This window comes from Chamaea fasciata, unplaced genomic scaffold, assembly GCF_029207755.1.
Source record: "Chamaea fasciata isolate MVZ Bird 193981 ecotype frontalis unplaced genomic scaffold, bChaFas1.0.hap1 SCAF_8, whole genome shotgun sequence".
Lineage (NCBI taxonomy): Eukaryota > Metazoa > Chordata > Aves > Passeriformes > Sylviidae > Chamaea > Chamaea fasciata.
In genome coordinates, this window is record NW_027094093.1 from 38710294 (window position 1) to 38732305 (window position 22012).

Sequence of the window (22012 nt, forward strand, 5' to 3'; positions counted from 1 at the left end):
AGGGAAAAGAAAACCAGTGCAAAAATACTGAGTTAGGTGAAAAGCCAGGACCAACAGACCATGAGGTCTGATGCCAAGAGACATGTCCAGGGAAAAGGTTAAAGCACTTCTGGGGCTGGAGCTGTGACCTGTGTGAGGAGTAGCTGAGCCTGAGCATCCTCCACCCTCACTTCCCAGCCAGGCACCAAAAGGATCTTGTTCAAATTTCCAGGCTGCTCAACAATTTTCAGAGACTCCAGGGGGGGAAACTGAAAACTTAAACTCTTTTCCCACTTAAAAAAAAAAAAAAAAAAAAAAATTAAAGCTTTGATTCTTCCTTTTTAAGATAAGGATTTTTTTTAAAGTATGTTCTTGTACATACTACAAGAACAGATGCTGATCTTATGTTTGCAAAATTTTTTTGATAGTCAAGTCAGCACCAGGCTTTGGATCATGCGGTTGCCAAGATTATCCCTCAAACAGCCTGCAAAGTCACATCACGGAGCTCCACGGGGTTGGAGAACATAAGAATTGAACCGCAGAGCCCCAGAATGGTTTGGGTTGGAAGAGACCCTAAAGCTTGTCCCGTTTTACCTCCCTGTCTTGGGCAGGGACACCTTCCACCGGACCAGGCTGCCGTGAGTCTCTAAGACAACCTAAGTTATATCAGAGAAAGCGCACAGAGAAAAACCTGCCAGCAGCCAGGGAAAGGCTGCGCTGCTCACAAAGGCCTGCATTGTTCAGGACAAGCAGCAGTGACCGAGCTCTGTGCAAACGGGGAAATGGCATCAAAGCCTATTTACGGGCAATTAACAGCCACCAAGGATCCACAGTGTCCTGGAGATGAGGACATCAGGATGAAACCCGGAATAACGGCACCGCCGACCACCGCACTCAGCAGAATTTAATGTATTCTTCCCTGAAATAGCTCGTCAGGAGATTTTGTAGATCACAAAATTGATCTACACGCCGTGATCAGCCAACAGCTGCCTGCCACGGAGCTGCCACATCAGGTTCTGCACAGCTTTGCTATTCTGGAAACTTCTTTGGGATTAATTTCCATGGGCCACCTGGATTTAGAAACATTTAAAGAACCAAAAGACTACAACATTTATAATTTTGCCTATTAAAAATATTCTAACACTGCATTCAAATGTGGGCCACGGAGTGGGCCAAAATTCACAAAGTGACAGAACACTGTTGAATTTTAACACAACAGCTCACTTTGCTGGCTTGTGGTATCACGGAAACCTGGTCAGAAATGTTAATATTCATCGCCAGCCTGGTGCTGTCACAGAATTCTGTAAGAAACCTCTGAACAGGCTGCATTGGCTTTTGTTAAAGCTTCCCCCTAATACATCAAAAGGCACTAAAAAAATGCTGCCAGTGATTGGAAAGGCGTTGTTAAAAATAAATATTTTCTTCATTTAGGTAGAATTTCTCCTATTCCATCTCTTCACAGCTAACAGAAAAGTATTGCCTCTATTATTTTTCCTACTAACTGTTAAAAGGAAAAGTTATCCCTTGATTGATCTGTTTGATGAACAAAAGACAGAGTAGAACAACTCGCATTTTAACCATGGTATTGTATGTGAAATTGAGACAATAAAAATAAACGTTAATAGGGAACTGACTCAATGATTCTGTTCACAGTGTACACACTTAAGTGGAATTTCTATATTTTCCAATTGCTTGGTTAATTCTAAATGTAGTAATTCAAAACGCATTTACTGACAACCCCTTTTCAGATCCCTGGGGAAAAAAAAAAATTAAAACTGGGTTGATTTGGTCTTTTACTCGTCTGGAGGACAGGACAAGAAGTTTCTCTCACAAACAGGCATTACCCAACACCAAACACTTCCAGGACGTTTGGGGCCTGACAAGGATGAAATGCACAACAGCAAAAGCTATTTTTACACCGTCGTGAAGCTTTGAGCTCCCTCTTGCCATTAACTGGCGTGTGATTCACTCAAAAGACCCAAAGCAAGTCACGGACTCGCCGTGCCAAACCCGAACTGCGGGTCCGGAGCCGCCCGGTGCCGCGGCCGGACGCAGCGCTGGGGTCGGGGCTCTGCCTCGGGCACCGCAGCGCTGAGCCGCAGGATCTGAGGTAGACCAGGAACAGAGACACGACCACACGTGGGAAGATGGGCAGCAGGACGCCTTCCCCTCCCGCCCCGCGGGGCGGCCCCTCAGGCTTTGCAGTCCTCGGGCACGCAGAGCTGGGAGATGGTTTTCTTGACGCGCAGCGCGGTGAGACGCGCGGCGCCGCTGGCACGCCAGCACTCCCGCATCAGCCGGCCCAGCACCCGCAGCGCCTGCGGGCACAAACACAGCGCTGCAGACACGGCTGGAAGGGGACAGGACAGCACCCGCGGTACCAACTGCCCGCAGGGGGATAAAACAGCACCCGGGGCACAAAAACTTCCCGCAGGGGGATAAAACAGCACCCGGGGCACAAAAACTGCCCGCAGGGGGATAAAACACCACCCGGGGCACAAAAACTGCCTGCAGGGGGATAAAACACCACCCGCGGCACAAAAACTGCCTGCAGGGGGATAAAACACCACCCGGGGCACAAAAACTGCCTGCAGGGGGATAAAACAGCACCCGGGGTACAAAAACTGCCCGCAGGGGGGTAAAACAGCACCCGGGGCACAAAAACTGCCCGCAGGGGGATAAAACAGCACCCGGGGCACAAAAACTGCCTGCAGGGGGATAAAACACCACCCGGGGCACAAAAACTGCCTGCAGGGGGATAAAACAGCACCCGGGGCACAAAAACTGCCTGCAGGGGGATAAAACACCACCCGGGGCACAAAAACTGCCTGCAGGGGGATAAAACAGCACCCGGGGCACAAAAACTGCCTGCAGGGGGATAAAACACCACCCGGGGCACAAAAACTGTCTGCAGGGGGATAAAACAGCACCCGGAGCACAAAAACTGCCTGCAGGGGATTAAAACAGCACCCGGGGTACAAAAACTGCCTGCAGGGGGATAAAACAGCACCCGGGGTACAAAAACTGCCTGCAGGGGGATAAAACAGCACCCGGGGTACAAAAACTGCCCGCAGGGGGATAAAACACCACCCGGGATACAAAAACTGTCTGCAGGGGGATAAAACAGCACCCGCGGCACAAAAACTGCCTGCAGGGGGATAAAACACCACCCGGGGCACAAAAACTGCCTGCAGGGGGATAAAACACCACCCGGGGCACAAAAACTGCCTGCAGGGGGATAAAACAGCACCCGGAGCACAAAAACTGCCTGCAGGGGATTAAAACAGCACCCGGGGTACAAAAACTGCCTGCAGGGGGATAAAACAGCACCCGGGGTACAAAAACTGCCTGCAGGGGGATAAAACAGCACCCGGGGTACAAACTCTCTACAGGGGGATAAAACAGCACCCGGGGTACAAAAACTGCCTGCAGGGGGATAAAACACCACCCGGGATACAAAAACTGTCTGCAGGGGGATAAAACAGCACCCGGGGCACAAAAACTGCCTGCAGGGGGATAAAACACCACCCGGGGCACAAAAACTGCCTGCAGGGGGATAAAACACCACCCGGGGCACAAAAACTGCCTGCAGGGGGATAAAATAGCACCCGGGGTACAAACTCTCTACAGGGGGATAAAACAGCACCCGGGGCACAAAAACTGCCCGCAGGGGGATAAAACACCACCCGGGGCACAAAAACTGCCTGCAGGGGGATAAAATAGCACCCGGGGTACAAACTCTCTACAGGGGGATAAAACAGCACCCGGGGCACAAAAACTGCCTGCAGGGGGATAAAACACCACCCGGGGCACAAAAACTGCCTGCAGGGGGATAAAACACCACCCGGGGCACAAAAACTGCCTGCAGGGGGATAAAACAGCACCCGGGGCACAAAAACTGCCTGCAGGGGGATAAAACACCACCCGGGGCACAAAAACTGCCTGCAGGGGGATAAAACAGCACCCGGGGCACAAAAACTGCCTGCAGGGGGATAAAACACCACCCGGGGTACAAAAACTGTCCGCAGGGGGATAAAACACCACCCGGGGCACAAAAACTGCCCGCAGGGGGATAAAACAGCACTCGGGGCACAAACAGGGGCTGCGGGGACAGAAATGGCACCAGCACAGACAGGGGTGCAGTGGGATAGAACAGCCAGGGGTACAGGCAGTGTCTGCAGAGACAGAAACGGCACCGGGTACAGACACGGGTGCTGGGGGATAAAACAGCACCTGGGGTACAAATTGTCTGCAGGAGGATAAAGCAGCCAGGGATACAAACAGGGCCTGCAGGGACAGAAATGGCACTGGGTACAAACAGCGTCTGCAGGGGATAAAACAGCACCCAGGGTACACACAGGGTCTGCAGGGGGACAGAAAACAGCGGGGGATACAGCCAGTGTCTGCAGGGGGACAAAACCAGCCAGGGATACAACCACAGTGCCCGTGGTGGGACAACAACAGCTCCCGGGGGCAGCACCAGTGTCTGCAGGGGGACAAACAGCAAGGGACAGAACCACCACCCCCTGCTTTCCTGTTTTAACACAAGGAGACAAAGTGCAGCTCTCTGAAACAGTGACACAACAGCAGCAATTAATACCCGCCTTGGACAGCACTGAGCACCTGGTGCAAGGAGTTTTCTCTGTATTGATCAGAAGGAGAACTAGACATCTGAAGCTTTTAAATTCAGGAGAAGCTGGGAATTGAATGCCCCATCTCTCACTAAAAAACTCTGTCTTAATTTAAACTTGGAAATATAAATAACAAAATAAAACTCAAGGGAAAAAAACCACCACAAAATAAACCTAGAATAAACTAGAAAACTGCTTTTACCTCGCAGCTTTGCCACTGGTTTGGAATACTTGGTCTGAGCTTCTGTTCACAGACAACCCTTCTCATATCTTCAATCGAAGGATCAGAAGGCACAAGGTCGTAGTAAGGCAACTGGTATTCCTCAGTGATTCCTGGGGAAGATTCATCGTGTAGGTGCCCATGGCAGGGGGTGGGAGGAGAAGAGCTTTAATGTCCCTTCCAAGGCAAACCCATCTGGGGCTGGATGAAAAGGCCAGAGCCTCACCTCCAACGGAGCACCTCCGGGCTATCTCCCAGTACACCAGCCCCAGGGAGTAGATGTCTGCACGCTTGAAGGACTCAAAGATGTTGGTGTTGATGGCGTCCTCCAGGATCTCGGGGGCCATGTACCTGTGGGGCACAGAGGGTCAGTTTGCTGGGGCAGCTCCTACAGAAGGCCACAGCTGTGCTGCCACCGGGGCCCCGTGAGCCCTCGTGGCGCTGGCAGCTGTGCCCTGAGCACCAGGGTGACCAGCACACGATGTCCCATGTGGGGCACAGAGCTGCACTCCACAGCACGGTCTGCAACCTCCTCCCACACCCACCCACCTGTGGAGGTGGATGAGCCTGCCAGGCCTCTGCCCTGGAGGGATGTCCCTTGAGTGGAATGGGATAAGCTCATCTCAACCCTCCTTTAGATGAGGCTGTTCTCCCTGGTCATGGTGAGATCCCATCATGCTCTGATACACCCATGTAGATTCTTCCTAACCCATTGGGTTTTCCCCTTTGGTACCACCCTCACTTTCCCCCATAAGAACCCCAGCTTCTGCCCAGTTTAGGAGGGAGCTGTCACCCCTGGCCCCTTTCACACGGTGCTGGACAAGGAAGACTACCCTGTGGAATTCCACACGACCCTCCCGTCTCTCTGTGTCAGCCTGGGATCACTGCACAGGGCAGAGCTGAAATCACTGCTCAGAGCTGATCGCTTGCAGCCACATGCTGAGCCCACCTTGCTGGGGCTGCCCAGTGGCCGGAGCACTGCCCAGACCCCCGGAAGGTTGTCTCGTGTGAGAGTTCTCTCTCTGGGAAGATTGCAGCACCCCGGGTCAGACCGCAGACCCCTGGGCCGTTGTCACCCACCCACCCGTGGGGCTGAGCTGTCCCCGCCCGCTGCCAGGCCAGAGGGGCCGTGGCTGCTGTGAGGAGCCATCCCCACATCCCCGTGGCGCCAGGTCAGGCTGCAGGTGCCTCACCCACCTCCTGGTGCCCACGCGGGGGTTCTGGGGGATGTCGATGGTGTTGAGCACCGAGTCGTGCTTCACCGCCAGCCCCAGGTCGGCGATGGCGCAGGTCTCGTTCCTCTTCACCAGGATGTTCTTGGACTTCAGGTCCCGGTGAGCGATGGCCGGCTTCCCTGTTCACAGCAAGAGAAACCGCCTCCAATTTTGATAGCAACAGCGTGGGTTTTAATGTAAGGAGCAGGGATGTAGAAACAGCTTTATTCACTTTTGTTACTATACCCTGCAGAAATATTGGAGCCTATTTTGAACCAAGTAAAGCTCTGCTAAATGTCGTCAACTTCAAAAGAAAACTTGAAGGGCATTTTTGTTCCAATATCTGCATTTCAGGAATAAAACACAAAAGGGAAAACTGGAAGCTCCCCCCTGCAAATTAAAGTTTAGGAAATTACAGAATCACTGAATGAGTTGGGTCAGAAAAACCCTCTAAGACCACCGAGTCCCACCATTCCTCAGCACTGACAAGGCCACTATGTGTGTCCCCAGGTGCCACATCCACACAGCTTTTTAAGGGATGGTGACCCCACCACTGCCCAGGGCGACCTGTGCCAGGGCTGGACAAACCTTTCCATGAAGAAATTCTCCCTAATTTTTCCTTCATTAGCACTCACGCCCCTTCAGCAGAGCTGCTTCTATAGGCATCTCTTTAAAGGCAGGGATGAAGTGCAGACAATGGGAAGGGAATGTCCCTCTCCCCTGTCTGTACTGCATCACTCACACTCGCACTGTTCCCCCTGGTGTTGGCAGTCTGGAAAACACTTCACCACACCACGTCACCCACACTGAACACTGAAACTCCTTAAAACACTTGAAGGGAAAGCGGCAGGGAAGACTTGCCTTGTGTGCCAACGATCTCCATGTGGAGGTGGGCCAGGCCACTGGCCACTGACAGGGCCAGCCTGACCATGCCCTCCACTGTCACCGTGCCTCTGTTCAGGTAGTCAAACAGGGAGCCCTGCTCGTGGTACTCCGAGACAAGCCACAGCTGAGTCCACGTCCCATTATCTAGCCAGAGGAAGCAAGAGGATGAAAAATATTAGCTAGGGAAAGCCTTCCCTTTTTGGGGGAGTGCAAGCAAGCCAGCATGCCAGCTGTGGCACCGGGAAGGAGCTCAGGGTGGCCAGGCAGCTCAGGGTCGTGGTTCAGGTGCAGTGGGGGCTGAGATAGACACCCAGGGTTTAGTGAGTGCCACCGTTTGGGTTGGGCAGCACTCTGAGCTCAGGGCAGACACACAGCTCAGGGTCGTGGTTCAGGTGCAGTGGAAGCTGAGACACTGAGGATTTAGTGAGTGCCACCATCTGGGTTGGGCAGCACTCCGAGACCACTGAGCCCACCCTTAACCCCAGCACTGCCAAGGCCAGCGCACAGAATTGGGGAATTTCTTGGGTTGGAAAAGCCCTCTAAGAGGCCGGGAGCCCACGGAGCTGCGCTGGCCACGCTGCTCACCCTTGTTGTCAGCAGCAATGAAGCCCAGGATGTTCTCGTGCCTCAGCATGACAGTCTGGTAAATCTCTGCCTCCCGGAACCAGGACCGCTCATCTCTGGAGGAGAAGATTTTCACAGCCACATCTTCCCCGCACCATTTCCCGCGCCAGACTTCCCCGAATCGTCCTTTCCCCACAATTTCCTGCAGGACAATAGTCCTGGCGATGGTTCTCTGCACCAGCAGAGGCAGACCTGGTGAGAAACAGAGACAGGTACCTGTGAAATGCTCGGCTGGGACCTTCAAACCCCAACACTGACCTTTCCCAGTGAGCTGCACTTATGGCTTTGCTTCCCAAGACTACCATGGGAAAGTCCTCTCCCAACCAATATCTCCTCAAATCAGATTTTTGATAATACTTCCCAGTGTCTGTACATAGAAAAAAACTTTTTAAAGCCCCAGTAAAAATTTTAAAATTTGGCCCAAACTACTCCATTTGGTTTGATACAGACTGCAGCTGTCCTGCAGTCAATTAGTTGCTCTACTCTGGCTGAAATTTTTGAAAATAATAATAAATCATTATAGCAGCTCCACTGTGCTTTGCCAGCCAGAAACCCTGCCTGGTTTAATTCTGTGTTTGTTGGGGACTTAAGGAATTATTCATTCTTTACTCTTTTTTTTAATAACTGCAACCTTGATTTTGGCTGAAGTCAGAACAAATCACCCTGGTGCGTGGGGCTCTGGCTCTGCTCAAGTCCAGCCCTGTTCCTGGCTCAGGGATGGCTGGGAACAGTTAAAAACTTCAGCATAAATAAAGCCGAAGTCTGCTCATTAGTGCTGTGAAAAAGCATTAGGGAAGAACAGCAACTTAATCCTCAGAGGTACGCAGCTCATGGAAATAAATTACATTAGGCACCATTTGTGAAATTTTCACATAAATAAAAGCAAGCGTGGTTTACATACTTTTCAATAGAGGTTCTAGTCAGGGAAAGTTGGGCTATACATCCCAGACATGCCACTGGTCAAACGAGCTGCAATTTGTGAATTCCCACCTCATTTTTAGTTCTCTTTGGTTTAACAAGTTCTCAGTGGCAATGGAGGCGTCACAGTAGGGAAGATATCAGAAATGGGAAAAACGCTAAGAAGATGAATGTTCTGCCCAAAACCAGAGTTTGGAGGAACACTATTCTGCCGTGAAACACGATAAATTTCAGCAGCAGCATCCTGACCCACCCAGGTGAGTCCAGCACCTTTCATTGTGAGCGGCTTTGCGCCAGCGGGCAGCGCTGGGTTTCACACCGGATTCTGATTTCCGAATCCCCGTTTTTAACTCCTGCACTCCAACGAAGAAGTGAATTGCCGCAGTTTGGCAGCCGAAGAGCGCCCGGAGCCCCCCGGGCAGGACACCGCACGTACCGGAGCCGGAGCCGGAGGTGGTCATGTCGTAGATGAGATCCCGCAGCGTCTTCCCGGAGCTGCCCAGGGCGGCCTCGCACAGCGGCTCCTCCGCGTTGGGCGGCTTGGCCCCGCCACAGCGCCAGCCCCGCGCCGCGCAGGCCGCCAGCACCGCCACCAGCGCCACCGCGGGCACCGCCACCGCCGCCGCCACCGCCAGCGCCACCGAGCGCCGCCCCGCCCGCGCCGCCGCCTCCGGAGCTGCGGGGACACACGGGACACGGTGACACCGGGGGACAACCGGGGACACGCGGGACACACCGGGGACACGGTGACACCGAGGACACACGGGACACGGTGACACCGGGGGACACACCGGGGACACGGTGACACTGGGGGACACACGGGACACGGTGACACTGGGGACACACCGGGGACACGCGGGACACACCGGGGACACGGTGACACTGGGGACACACCGGGGACACGCGGGACACACCGGGGACACGGTGACACCGGGGGACACACCGGGGACACGGTGACACTGGGGACACACGGGACACGGTGACACCGGGGGACACACGGGACACGGTGACACCGGGGGACACGGGGACACGCGGGGCACACCGGGGACACGGTGACACTGGGGGACACACGGGACATGGTGACACTGGGGGACACACCGGGGACACGCGGGACACACCGGGGACACACGGGACACGGTGACACTGGGGACACACGGGACACGGTGACACCGGGGGACACACCGGGGACACGGTGACACTGGGGACACACGGGACACGGTGACACGCGGGACACACCGGGGACACGGTGACACCGGGGGACACACCGGGGACACGGTGACACCGGGGGACACGCGGGACACGGTGACACCGGGGGACACGGGGACACCCGGGACACACCGGGGACACGGTGACATCGGGGGACACACCGGGGACACGGTGACACTGGGGACACACGGGACACGGTGACACGCGGGACACACCGGGGACACGGTGACACCGGGGGACACACGGGACATGGTGACACTGGGGGACACACGGGACACGGTGACACGCGGGACACACCGGGGACACGGTGACACTGGGGGACACACGGGGGACACTGTCACACACGGGGACACACGGGGGACACGGTCAGACACCGGGATGGGAGAAGGGCTGCGGGGCAATGGCACAGTGAGTCACAGAGTCACAGAGTCACCCGGCTGGAAGAGACCTCCAAGACCATCGAGTCCAACCCGGCCCCAACACCTCAACGAAACGCTGGCCCCGAGTGCCACACGCAGTCTGCTTTAAACACGCCCGGTGATGGCGACTCCACCACCTCCCCGGGCAGGCCATTCCGGTACTTGATCACCCTTTCTGTAAAATCTTTTCCCTAATTTCCAACCTGTATTTCCCTCGGCACAGCCTGAGGCTGTGTCCTCTCCTTCTGTCAGCGCTGCCTGGAGAAAGAGACCAACCCCAGCTGAGCACAGCCACCTCAGGGAGCTGTAGAGTGATAAGGGCATCCCTGAGTCTCCTTCTCTCCACTCGATGCTTTCCCACAATTGTCCAGGCCAGGAGACAGCGCAGACAGAACAGACCACGTTTCTGTGAGGGACAGAGCCTTTCCCCCATACACCTTTGTGCAGGAAGCTTGGTCTCAGGCCAGCATTCTGATCACCACCCAGGGAGCTCCATATCGAGAAGCTCTAGGACAACACCGCTAAGGGATTCACTTCCACTCGAACACACAAACGATTCCTTTTATGTCCCCAAAATGTGAAATAAGTGTGAAAAAAAAAGAAAATCAACCAGCGCTTTCCCCCCAAATAAAACAAACCAGAAATACGACCCATAAAAAAACCCCTCAACACTCAGAGCCATGAGTACAAACGAGATCTCAGGGCTGCAGATGATGTAAGAATCACAAACTCCAGCCCATGCCAGGTCACTCCTTCCCTTCAGGGAGCAGCTGGACCACAAGCACACCATCACCTGGAATTTGAGAGTGACCAAAGTGATGTGAGATCTCAAGAGCAGCAGCAAACGGGCTCAGCACCCACTGGCACCTTCCTCCAGGCAATATCACGTATCTGTTCACCAGCACAAGTCCAACCCTCCTGAACACAAAGCTGGTACATTTTGTTCACAGGTTTTTTCCTTTAATGACTCCAAGAGGCTGCTCCAGGGGTGACCCGGGAGGTTTGGAAGAGTGTTTATGAGCAGGGTTCCTCCTTGGAACTGCTGCTTGTTCACTGACATGCTGGGAGCTCCTAAACACTTTTCATCCTGTTTCCACAGGGCTGAGCTGTCCCTGAAACAGGGATGGAGTACAGGATGGAGAGATCCCCCACCCCAGGAGCTCCAGTGCCTCGCTGAGGCAGCCCTGCCACCCCAGACTGTGCAGGGGACACTGCAGGGCAGGACGGGCTCTGTGCAGGGCAGGACTGGCTCTGGACAGGACTGGCTCTGTTTAGGGCAGGATTTGCTCTGTTTAGGGCAGGACCGGCTCTGTTTAGGGCAGGACTGGCTCTGTTTAGGGCAGGATTTGCTCTGTTTAGGGCAGGACCGGCTCTGTTTAGGGGAGGATTGGCTCTGTTTAGGGCAGGACTGGCTCTGTTTAGGACAGGACTGGCTCTGTTTAGGGCAGGACCGGCTCTGTTTAGGGCAGGACTGGCTCTGTTTAGGGCAGGATTTGCTCTGTTTAGGGCAGGACCGGCTCTGTTTAGGGGAGGATTGGCTCTGTTTAGGGCAGGACTGGCTCTGTTTAGGGCAGGATTGGCTCTGTTTAGGGCAGGACTGGCTCTGTTTAGGGCAGGACTGGCTCTGTTTAGGGCAGGACCGGCTCTGTTTAGGGCAGGATTGGCTCTGTTTAGGACAGGACAGGCTCTGTGCAGGATTTGCTCTGTTTAGGGCAGGACCGGCTCTGTTTAGGGCAGGACTGGCTCTGTTTAGGGCAGGACTGGCTCTGTGCAGGACAGGACTGGCTCTGTTTAGGGCAGAACTGGCTCTGTTTAGGGCAGGACTGGCTCTGTTTAGGGCAGGATTTGCTCTGTTTAGGACAGGACTGGCTCTGTTTAGGGCAGGATTTGCTCTGTTTAGGGCAGGACCGGCTCTGTTTAGGGCAGAACTGGCTCTGTTTAGGGCAGGACTGGCTCTGTTTAGGACAGGACTGGCTCTGTTTAGGACAGGACTGGCTCTGTTTAGGGCAGGACTGGCTCTGTTTAGGGCAGAACTGGCTCTGTTTAGGGCAGGACTGGCTCTGTTTAGGGCAGGACAGGCTCTGTTTAGGGCAGGACCGGCTCTGTTTAGGGCAGGACTGGCTCTGTTTAGGGCAGGACTGGCTCTGTTTAGGACAGGACTGGCTCTGTTTAGGACAGGACTGGCTCTGTTTAGGAGAGGACTGGCTCTGTTTAGGACAGGACTGGCTCTGTTTAGGGCAGGACAGGCTCTGTTTAGGGCAGGACTGGCTCTGTTTAGGGCAGGACTGGCTCTGTTTAGGACAGGATTGGCTCTGTTTAGGGCAGGACTGGCTCTGTTTAGGACAGGACTGGCTCTGTTTAGGGCAGGACTGGCTCTGTTTAGGGCAGGATTTGCTCTGTTTAGGGCAGAACTGGCTCTGTTTAGGGCAGGACTGGCTCTGTTTAGGGCAGGACTGGCTCTGTACAGGACAGGACTGGCTCTGTTTAGGGCAGGACTGGCTCTGTTTAGGGCAGGTTTGGCTCTGTTTAGTGCAGGACCGGCTCTGTTTAGGGCAGGACTGGCTCTGTACAGGACAGGACTGGCTCTGTTTAGGGCAGGACTGGCTCTGTTTAGGGCAGGTTTGGCTCTGTTTAGTGCAGGACCGGCTCTGTTTAGGGCAGGACTGGCTGTGTGCTGCCCTGCGGGGACGGGCTCACAGCAGGTACAGAGCACATAGCATGAGCTGTCCCCTGGGTGTTCAGCACTTCCCCAGTGCCATCCAAACCAGCCTCCTCCTGCAGGGCTTGCCAGACCTATTCCGGGTAGGAATGAGGTTCATTGAAGACGAACACGCAGGAGACGCCGACCACACCACGTCAGCTCTTCCCGCCAACTGCTGAAAAACAACATGACATGGAAACAACAAAACAGGAGTTTATTGTTCTTTGGCCACCGCAAAGAGTAACAAGAGGAAAATCATCAGGAGGCTTTGAACAGCAAGAGCCGCTCTGTTGGGAAGTTTGGGAGAGTGTGCTCACAGCCTGGCCCCGGCCCAGTGCCCAGGGCTGGAGCAGCAGCGATCCCTGCAGTGACCTGCATGCCCTGGTGATGCCTTCGGTTTGATCTCCCATGGATTTCAGGTTCTGTGCTGCCCAGGGGTGCAGCTCTGAGCTCACAGTCAGTGTCACTGGGCTCTGCACACAGCAGGGACACAAAACAAATCCTTCTCCTGCTGCACACCAAGGACAACTCTCAGCCCAACAGCACAAACAAGGGTGGGCTGGAGGGAGGGACAGGAAGGATGGGACCTCACAGCCTGGAGCTGGGGTTGGACAATTAAACCCCAACATGCAAACTTATAAAAGTGTAAGTTCTCATGACCAGTAGTCAAAAATGGCCAATAGCCATTTTTGTGGCCATTTTGGGTCCATTTTGTGACCATTCTTAGTCCACCTTGGGTGAAGCCCCGTTCAGGCCCTGTCCTGCCCTGGCTGTACCCTTAAAGGCCTTCCAATAAATATCTACTTTATTCTCCAGCTCCGTCCAGTTGCTGTTTCAGGCCAGCCTTCCCCAGGCACTATCAGGAACATTCCTGCCCTGGCAGCAGGGCCAGCAGCTCCACAGGGGCTGCGGGTGCTGCACACCCAACACCAGCACTACTGCACGGCTGTACAAGGGCGTACACCAGCACTGAGTGTTCTGGTCGCCGACTGACTAACCAAGAGCAGGAGCTGAGCTGTGCTGCTGCCAGCAGTGGACAAAAGCAGCACATCTGGCAGCACTCAGCAGTTCCACAATGCACTGCAGTTACGGTCCAGCTTCTGCAAACAGAACAGTACTTGCAGGCAGAAAAAAAAAAAAAAAAGAAATTTTTTGCCTCCAATGGAGAAGACATTCTCACACACAGCATTTACTTATGACACTGCAAAGCTTCCACTGCAAGGCTTCCAAAAGCCCTGAACTGTGTGTTCCCAGGCTACTCAGGGGGCAAAATTACATATTCTTTCCAGTGTAGTAAGAAAATCTGTTGCATCCTATTAATGGCAAGGCTCTAGTCAGCTCTGCAGAATACTTTAAAACCATTTCAAAAATACAGTTTGGGCTAGACTCTAAAATTATGTTCCTCCAGTTTCCACCACAACTACAGACTCCACTCACCATTGGCGGGGGACAGAGATCCCAAATATGGCCCAAAAATCCTGTGAGACACAAACCTACAGCTGGAAAAATCTAGGCCTGATTAGCAACTACTCAAGGCAGCCTGTTCCATGCTGAGGGCACGGTGCGTGCGGAGTCCTGCAGGGAAAACAGGAATGAGGCATGTAGGAGGGGTGATTTGTCATGGGGAGGACCCTCGAGGCAGCAGCACTCAAGGTGTTTTCTGCAGCCCTGCTGTGGCGGGAGAAGCTCATCTCAAGTCACCTGCTGGGGCAGAAAGCTTCCCAGCTAAACCAGCAGAAACCTGGAAAGGAATCCAGGGTGACACAGAAAAAAAAAAACAATTACTGCAAACTCATCCTGCACTTTGACAGTTCCACTTGCTAGTGCAATATGCTGCAATGAAATCCTTGCCCACAAGAAGGAGGATATAAAAGCAGAGATCCAGGTTTAATCTGTCTTCAAAGGTTTTCAGACATTGGGGAAAAAAAAAAAAAACAAAACACCACCAACCCTCAAAGAAAAGTCATCTCCTGTCACCCAAGGCCCCAGCCCCAAGCCCTGTGCTGGCATTGCCATCTGCAGCTCTGCCGTGGGAATCCAGGCACCAAAGCACACGCTGCCCGCTGCCCTCAGCGATCCTCACTCTGCTCTCCTGGCTCTCCTTGACAACATAAACCTTTGCTAGTTGCAGTCACAGAGTCCCACAGTGGTTTGAGTCGGCAGGGACCTTAAACCTCAGCTGGTCCAAGTCTCTGCCATGGGCAGGGACACTTTCCATAGCCCAGGTCGCTCCCAGCCCCACCCAGCCTTTGAGCCAGAGCAGCTCCGTGGGGAGGAGCTGAAGGGTGGGTTTGTGTCCCAGGGAGACACAGAGGTCCTGCCTCACCTAGCGGGGATGGGCACCATGCTGGACCTCCTCAGGGTTTCTCCTCCTCCAGGAGAGTCACTCCTGCCCAAAGGCAAGGTTTGCATGCCCACATGCTCCACTTTTAAACTAGAATTTGCTTAATGGAGTGTCATGGGTTTTGTAAAGAGCATATTATTCTATTCCATCTGGGTGGAGCAGAATTGCTTATCTTTGCCCAAATGGGTCAGTGTCACTTATCAGATGGTGGAGTGCTACTTATCTCTCTTAATTGTTTCACTGCTTCCATGGGAATGTCTTCTGCTAACGGACCATTAAGAGCTCATCAATGACATTACACATTACACTGCACTATTGTAGCTGCTCCACACAGGGAGGAGGAGCCAAACCATCTTAACCTAGACAGAAAGGAGCCACAGTCCCACTAAGGATCCAGTTTTCCACCGGATCCCTGGAGGAAGACCGGACCCATCTCACCATTACTGGACCCTTTTTCTCCAACGGGACCATCTCTACTCCAGCAGAACCACATCTGCCACTCCAGGAGGGCTCACTCCGGACTGCTTCCAACACCCTGACCAACAGGGTGTCAGGTTGTATTTCTGACCCTGTCAGGGTTTTCTGGGATTTCTTGTTTGTTTATTTATTTGCTTATTCTTCTGTACTACAACATCTGTATTTTTATATCCCTAGTAAAGACCTGCTATACCTACTCCCAAAATCTTTGCCTGACAGCCTTTTAATTGTAAATTTATGATAATTTGGAAAAGGGGGGGAGGGGCTTACATTTTAAGGGAGACTCCAACCCTCCCTGGCAGATACCTGTCTATCTAAACCAAGACATGGAGATAGACAGCTCAGCAGGTAAGGGGGTAGACATTATATATATATATATATATATATATATATATATATATATATATATACACATAAAGAAATATATATGTATATATATACACACACAAAGGTAGATATATGTATAAGGAGATTGATTCAGAAAATAGAGGTAGACATAGAAATATAGTTATAGTTAGACAGAGGTAGAGATAGATAGATAGATAGATAGATAGATAGATAGATGATAGATAGATAGATGATAGACAGATCGACAGATAAATAGACAGACAAATAGATAGATAGATAGATAGATAGATAGATAGAGAGAGAGATATAGAGACAGATGATACAGATAATGCACAGCAGACCTTCCCTGTCCAGGTGTCTGTACCAAGTGCCACTTGTCAGATGTCTGAGACGAGGGACTGGCCCCAGGGCTGTCCCCAAGCCACCTCCGGATGACATGAATTGTGTCAGGAAGGGCAGTAGGGAAAGGCCAGCACAGAAACCACACTGGCACTGCTACAATTCCAACTGACACGAGCTCCCTGGAACCTTTAGAGCAAAGGGCTCAGAGTAAGAATTCAGCCTTCTTTTTTTTTTTTGTTGGTACTGAAATATGAAACTAGAGGTTTTGCAAGTCCCAGTTCAAGTGTTGGAACAGCGGATGTGCCTCTGCTGCTCCTCTAGAAACAGCAGCTTCCTTCCCAGCTTGGAAAAACCAGCGTGGTACTTTACTTCTAGAGCATGACCACAATCAGTGTGGCCCTTCTGTGGTCAGCTGAATGAAAAACAATGTCCTAGGGTGACTTTATGATGCTTGTAACCCCAGTCATGTGTGGGGATACAAGCATCACATAAATGGTCCTTAGCACCAATTAAATAATCCTTATTCCTGCCCCAGAGCACAGCAAGGCTGGGCACCAGGGTCACCAGGAGGTGACAGTGCCCAAGGCTCCCACAGCAGCTCCCCATGCTCTGCCCAGCAGCAGCCTTTCAAATCCCATTAAGAACGACATGATAGCATCTTAAATTCAGGTTATAATTTTAATTGTGCATTAATTTGCATCTTTCTTACCTGTAACCTAGCTCACTGTTGTAAATATATAAAAAGGTATAATCTGATAAAATAGTATATCTATCTTACACCTTTTTGTTAAAAAAAAGCCTGGATTAAACACAAACCTTGGAAAGAAAAAAAAAAAAAAAAAAAAAAGAAGCAAAAATTATGCTAAAATAGTATAAATATTTATTTTTAGAAAGCACCAAATCAACTGCATTACACAACTCCGAGCCTGGCAGACACACACTGTGGGGTAACACGCAGGGCTCCTGGGAGTGCCAACCTTTTTCCTCCCTCTCACTAGGAGCAGGAATGTCACAGCTCCTCATCCCTGCTGGGCAAGGCTCTGTGACACCGCGACACCCCGGGGCGGCTGTCTCAGGCTGCCCATCCCAACCACGGCTGAAACTGCACCAGCCAAAGGTCCCCGGCCGTGGCTGCGGGTCCTGCACCCCTCCTGCCCCCAGGAACACCCTGTGCCCGCAGGACACCGGGGCCAGCCTTCGGGATGCCTCTGGAAACGCAAGGAATTCCCTCTCCCGCACACAGAGCTGCAGGTTACGCTTTGCTGTCTGAAATAACGGGGCACAGACCCAGCTGGGTGTCACAGAGAGCCCCTACAGCCCTGGGGACAGGTTCCCACAGCCGTGTTCCCTGAAATAACGGGGCACAGACCCAACTGTGTGTCACAGACGGGTGACACATGTCCTAAAGCCCCACAGACAGGTTCCCACAGCCGGGTTCCCTGGAACAAGGGGACACAGACCCAGCTGTGTGTCACAGACGGGTGACACAGCCCCTACAGCCCCAGGGACAGGTTCTCACAGCCGTGTTCCCTGGAAAAGGGACACAGACCCAGTTGTGTGTCACAGACGGGTGACACATGTCCTAAAGCCCCACAGACAGGTTCTCACAGCCGTGTTCCCTGGAACAAGGGACACAGACCCAGCTGGGTGTCACAGACGGGTGACACATGTCCTAAAGCCCCACAGACAGGTTCCCACAGCCGGGTTCCCTGGAACAAGGGGACACAGACCCAGCTGTGTGTTACAGACGGGTGACACAGCCCCTACAGCCCCACAGACAGGTTCCCACAGCCGGGTTCCCTGAAATAACGGGGCACAGACCCAGCTGGGTGTCACAGACGGGTGACACAGCCCCTACAGCCCCAGGGACAGGTTCCCAGAGCTGTGTTCCCTGGAACAAGCTGACACAGACCCAGCAGGGTGTCACAGAAGGGTGACACTCATCCTGCAGCCCCAGGGACAGGTTCCCTGCCGCCCGGGGCCGCCGCCCATCACGGCCGGGCGGGCACTCACCCAGGGGCAGGCGCAGCGTGATGTTGTTGCAGAAGTCGGTGTAGCAGCACTCGGTCCTGGTGACGTTCTTGGAGCTGTGGCAGAAGACCTGGGCGTTGAGCTCGGGCAGGGACACGCAGGACTTGACCACCTCCTGGCGCCCGTCCGTCAGCATCACCGAGGCCCAGCAGGCGCCCTCCGTGTGGCAGGTGAAGTTGGTGTGCTCGCACAGCTGGCACACGCACTGCAGCCCTGGGGAACAGGGGACAGCCGTGGGGACAGCGCCCTGGCACAGCCCGGGGACACCGTGCCAGCCGGCTGAGCAGCCCCGAGAGCTCTGGCACGGGGCTGGGACTGCACAGGAGCCGGTCCCAGGACACCGCCAACAGCACGGGTCCCCACAGCCACACTGGACAAGTGTTCAGATCTTGGTCCCAGGGGATTTTATCGGTGTTACCTGTCCTCTGTGGTGGAGAGGACTGGCCACCCCTAAAAGCAGCTCCCCTGAGAGCTGTTGGTGGCTCCCAAAACCTCGGCACTCCCTGTCCATCCCAGCCACCTGCCCACGGCAGCACAGCCCAGCTGTGCCACAGCTGCCCGGGTGACAGCCCCGGGCCAGCTCACAGGGACACAGCGCCCCGGGATGGACACGGGCAGAACGACCCACTCCTCCTCCCCTGCTCTCCTGGGGTGAGGCGCCCGGTCCAGGCAACCCTTGCTGGGGCAGCGCCAGCTCTGCAAGGCTGAGCCCTGCTCTACTCAGGACAACCACTGCAGCCAGAAATCCTTCTGTTCCTCTTGGAATGGTGGGGGAGAGGGGCTTTCTTTTAGTTAAGGAGAACAGAGAGTTGAAAAGTGAAACATGGGTTGGTGCTGTGCTTGTCAGTGCTGGGGGTACAGCTGGACTCAATCATCTTAGAGGTTTTTTCCAGCCTAAACCACCCCATGATTCTGCAATCTCAGAGTCCCCGGAGGAGCACAGAAGTCCCGACAGACATCAGCACAAATCTGGTTTCTGTGTCACTCTTTGCTTCCCTCACAGCAATCCCCATCCCGTGCCACCCCTCTCAAATGACAGCTGGTGGTGTTTCTCCTCGGCTGGGGCCCACAGAAACCTCCCCTGGCAGGGTCTGTCCATGTCTGTCCTGGTGAGGCTGTGCCAGGAGCTGCTGCCTCAGCCCAGGACAGAGCACCATCCATCACACACAGCACAACAGGAAAAACTCTCCCTAAAGACATTACCCTGGGCCAGAACTGCTGCCGGGAGCAAGACTCGTCAGACCCTAACAAATTAGAGATCCAGCAGAAGGCAAACAGACACATCATCACCAAAACTGCAAAATAAAAGCATTATTGAGGAAATGAGTCTAAGATTGTTGCAAGTGTCTTCGGGGCTTTAGACACATCATTATGGTGTTTTTCTCCCTTTCTCACAGGCTAAAAATAAAACGGAAAATTATCTTTATGACGTCACCTGCAGTGGATAACTGACAGATTTATCCATACTCTGTGCTTGCAGATTGCTTGAGAGCAGAGCTGATCAAAACTGTCCCTGCACATCCCTGGGGCCCCTCTGAGCCCCACAGACATGGGGCGAGTTGAGGATGGTTGAGGAGCTCTGTACCCTCACCCCGACCCCACTGAGCCGTTGCCAGAATGGCCAGAGCTCTGCATCACCAGGTCCTGCCCTCACATAGGGGAAAAAATGGAAAACTGTACCTGGAGCTGTTCAGAAACCAGAGCAGAGCTGGAGTTCTGGGAAAGACAACACACTTTGATCACAGAAGACTTCCACAGACCACTTTTAAATACAATTCTACAAAAGCAGAAGCCTCAGGTTCCTCAGATACCTGCCTGTGCTGCTGGCTGACTTCTCACGTAGAAAAATTGATGGAAAATCACAAACCAGATACAAACCCCTGAGCCTGTTTTCAAGAGCATTTGTGTCCATGCAGAACCCTTTGTTAACAGAGCAGAAGGATGATTGAATACAACCACAAAAAAACAGGTTTCTTGCGCCTGTGCTACTTCAGCTGCCTCAGCTCTTGTGGAACTGGGGGGAGCCTGGGCCCTTTTGAGCATGGCCTTGGGAAGGTCCAGGCTGTTCCCACCCCACTGGGCAGGGGAGGTGACAAACGCGGTGTCACATCCCCTCTGGGGCTCACAGACACCCGGCAATCACGGCTGCTCCAACGAGCCTGTGTCCCCATCCCTGCTGACATCCTCAGGGACAGCACTCACCAGAGCTGGTGCTCCATCTGCTCTGCTCCACCAGGAAAGCCCCAGCGCTGCTCCTGGTTATTCACAGCCGCTCCTCCCGTTGGAAAGGACTGCCCATGTCCGTAACCAGCGCATCTACAGCCACAACCCCAAGTTCCACATTACAAATCTGGATCATTTCTGCTCTGATTTGCCTCTGCTGCTGTCCCAGAGGAGCCAGCAAGGCATTCCCCTCAGCTTACGGACCAGAGGGGCGACAGCACCACGACGGGAGATCTTCCTGCCAGCACCACCCTGGAACTGCTTCCCCTCCCACAGAGCCATTTTACAGCACCAGGGAAGAGGAAGAATTTGCAGCTACTGACTGAAATTCTGCAGTCCCCAAATGCAGCAAGGAACGTTTCCTCCCTCCCCAGACCCGTTCCTGAGGACAGTCCAGGCAATGCCATCGGTGATGCACTGTCTCAGGGCAAAAGTCAGGACTCCCACCACCCTGGAAACCAGGGAATGGAACAAGGTGACTGTCAAAGAGTTAAAGGATCAAAGAGGCAGGAGGAAAAAGTGCCCCCAAACTTTCAAAATAAGGCACTCTTTAATCTGGTCATGAACATGACTCCTTTTTTTTACTCAAGCACAACAATTCCCTCAAAACATTCCATTCCCTGGTTGAGAAATCAGGAGAAAGTGGACAACTGAACCACGCCAGGGCTGCAGAGATCGCGCCAGGCATCCAAACCTGGCCACCAAGGGTTGCGGCTCTCTCTCTCTGAGCGTGGAACTCGGCAGCAGTGCCTCCCAAACCTGCCCTGCCCCTGCCCAAAGCCCAGCACCCCAGCAGGACAAGGGCAGCCTGTGCCCATGCAGGACTGGCTGGAGAGGCAGGGCAGGACAGGGCAGAGGCTCCCCGGCAGGGACAGCAGTCACAGACACCCTGAAGGACAGAGGGTCCCCTCCCAGGGGCAGCTGGCACCCACAGGACCCAGCAGCGACAGCAGAAACCAAGAGGGAGCCGAGGGGCAGGGGATGACACGCTGCACACAGGGACAGCAGCTTTGGGGGACAGAGACCCCAGGGGCAGAGGTTCCCTGGGTTTGGCATTTTTGAGACAGACGTGGTTTTCAAGGACTTTTTCCTGCTGTTGTTGCAATAGGAGCTGGGACTGCACACCAGATCCTTGGGTGAGTCCCACCATGAATCAGGGGCAGGTGACTTGGTCTGCAGAGGAGAAAATGATCTGCCTGGCTCACCTAAAAAGTGACATTTCCTGCATTTTAGCGTTCAGCGCAACTGCCAGAAAGCACACAGGGCAATGAACCTGCAGAGCAGGAGGAAGCACCTGATTCCCACAGACCCGCAGAAGATGGATTTTGTGCGCTTCCAGCCCTTCGCCAGCAAGTGTCAGCATCAGGTACACGAATGGCTGGATAACTGAGGAACAAGTGTGATAGTACACGGGAACGAGAGATGGAGCACCAGGAGGTTACACACCAGC

The 22012-nt window shown here is 53.6% G+C and overlaps 1 protein-coding gene across 5 annotated transcripts; it reads right to left on the minus strand.

Moving 5' to 3' along the window:
• Positions 1-2171: 2171 nt before the first annotated feature.
• On the minus strand, positions 2172-18493 carry ACVR1C (activin A receptor type 1C). 5 transcript variants are annotated; one of them, XM_066189293.1, is made up of 9 exons: positions 18322-18493; positions 15803-15805; positions 8908-9147; positions 7515-7745; positions 6906-7073; positions 6028-6184; positions 5057-5181; positions 4813-4943; positions 2172-2297 (listed from the first exon to the last, which is right to left on the minus strand). In XM_066189293.1, the coding sequence occupies exons 1-9, from the start codon at positions 18473-18475 to the stop codon at positions 2172-2174; spliced, it is 1335 nt and encodes a 444-aa protein (XP_066045390.1). In that variant the 5' UTR covers positions 18476-18493. The 5 variants fall into 5 exon arrangements, with proteins under 5 accessions (XP_066045390.1, XP_066045389.1, XP_066045388.1 ...); XM_066189292.1 differs by lacking the exon at positions 15803-15805 and adding an exon at positions 16902-16906 and having other exon boundaries at positions 8908-9139; XM_066189291.1 differs by lacking the exon at positions 15803-15805.
• Between the last annotated feature and the right edge of the window lie 3519 nt (positions 18494-22012).

Coding starts and splice junctions, on each gene's coding strand:
- ACVR1C (XM_066189293.1), bottom strand. CDS start 18,475: ATGCTGACGGACGGGCGCCAGGAGGTGGTCAAGTCCTGCGTGTCCCTG. Junction 5,182..6,027: donor CCCCGCGTGGGCACCAGGAG/GTGGGTGAGGCA, acceptor TGTGCCCCACAG/GTACATGGCCCCCGAGATCC. Junction 4,944..5,056: donor CCGGAGGTGCTCCGTTGGAG/GTGAGGCTCTGG, acceptor AATCTTCCCCAG/GAATCACTGAGGAATACCAG.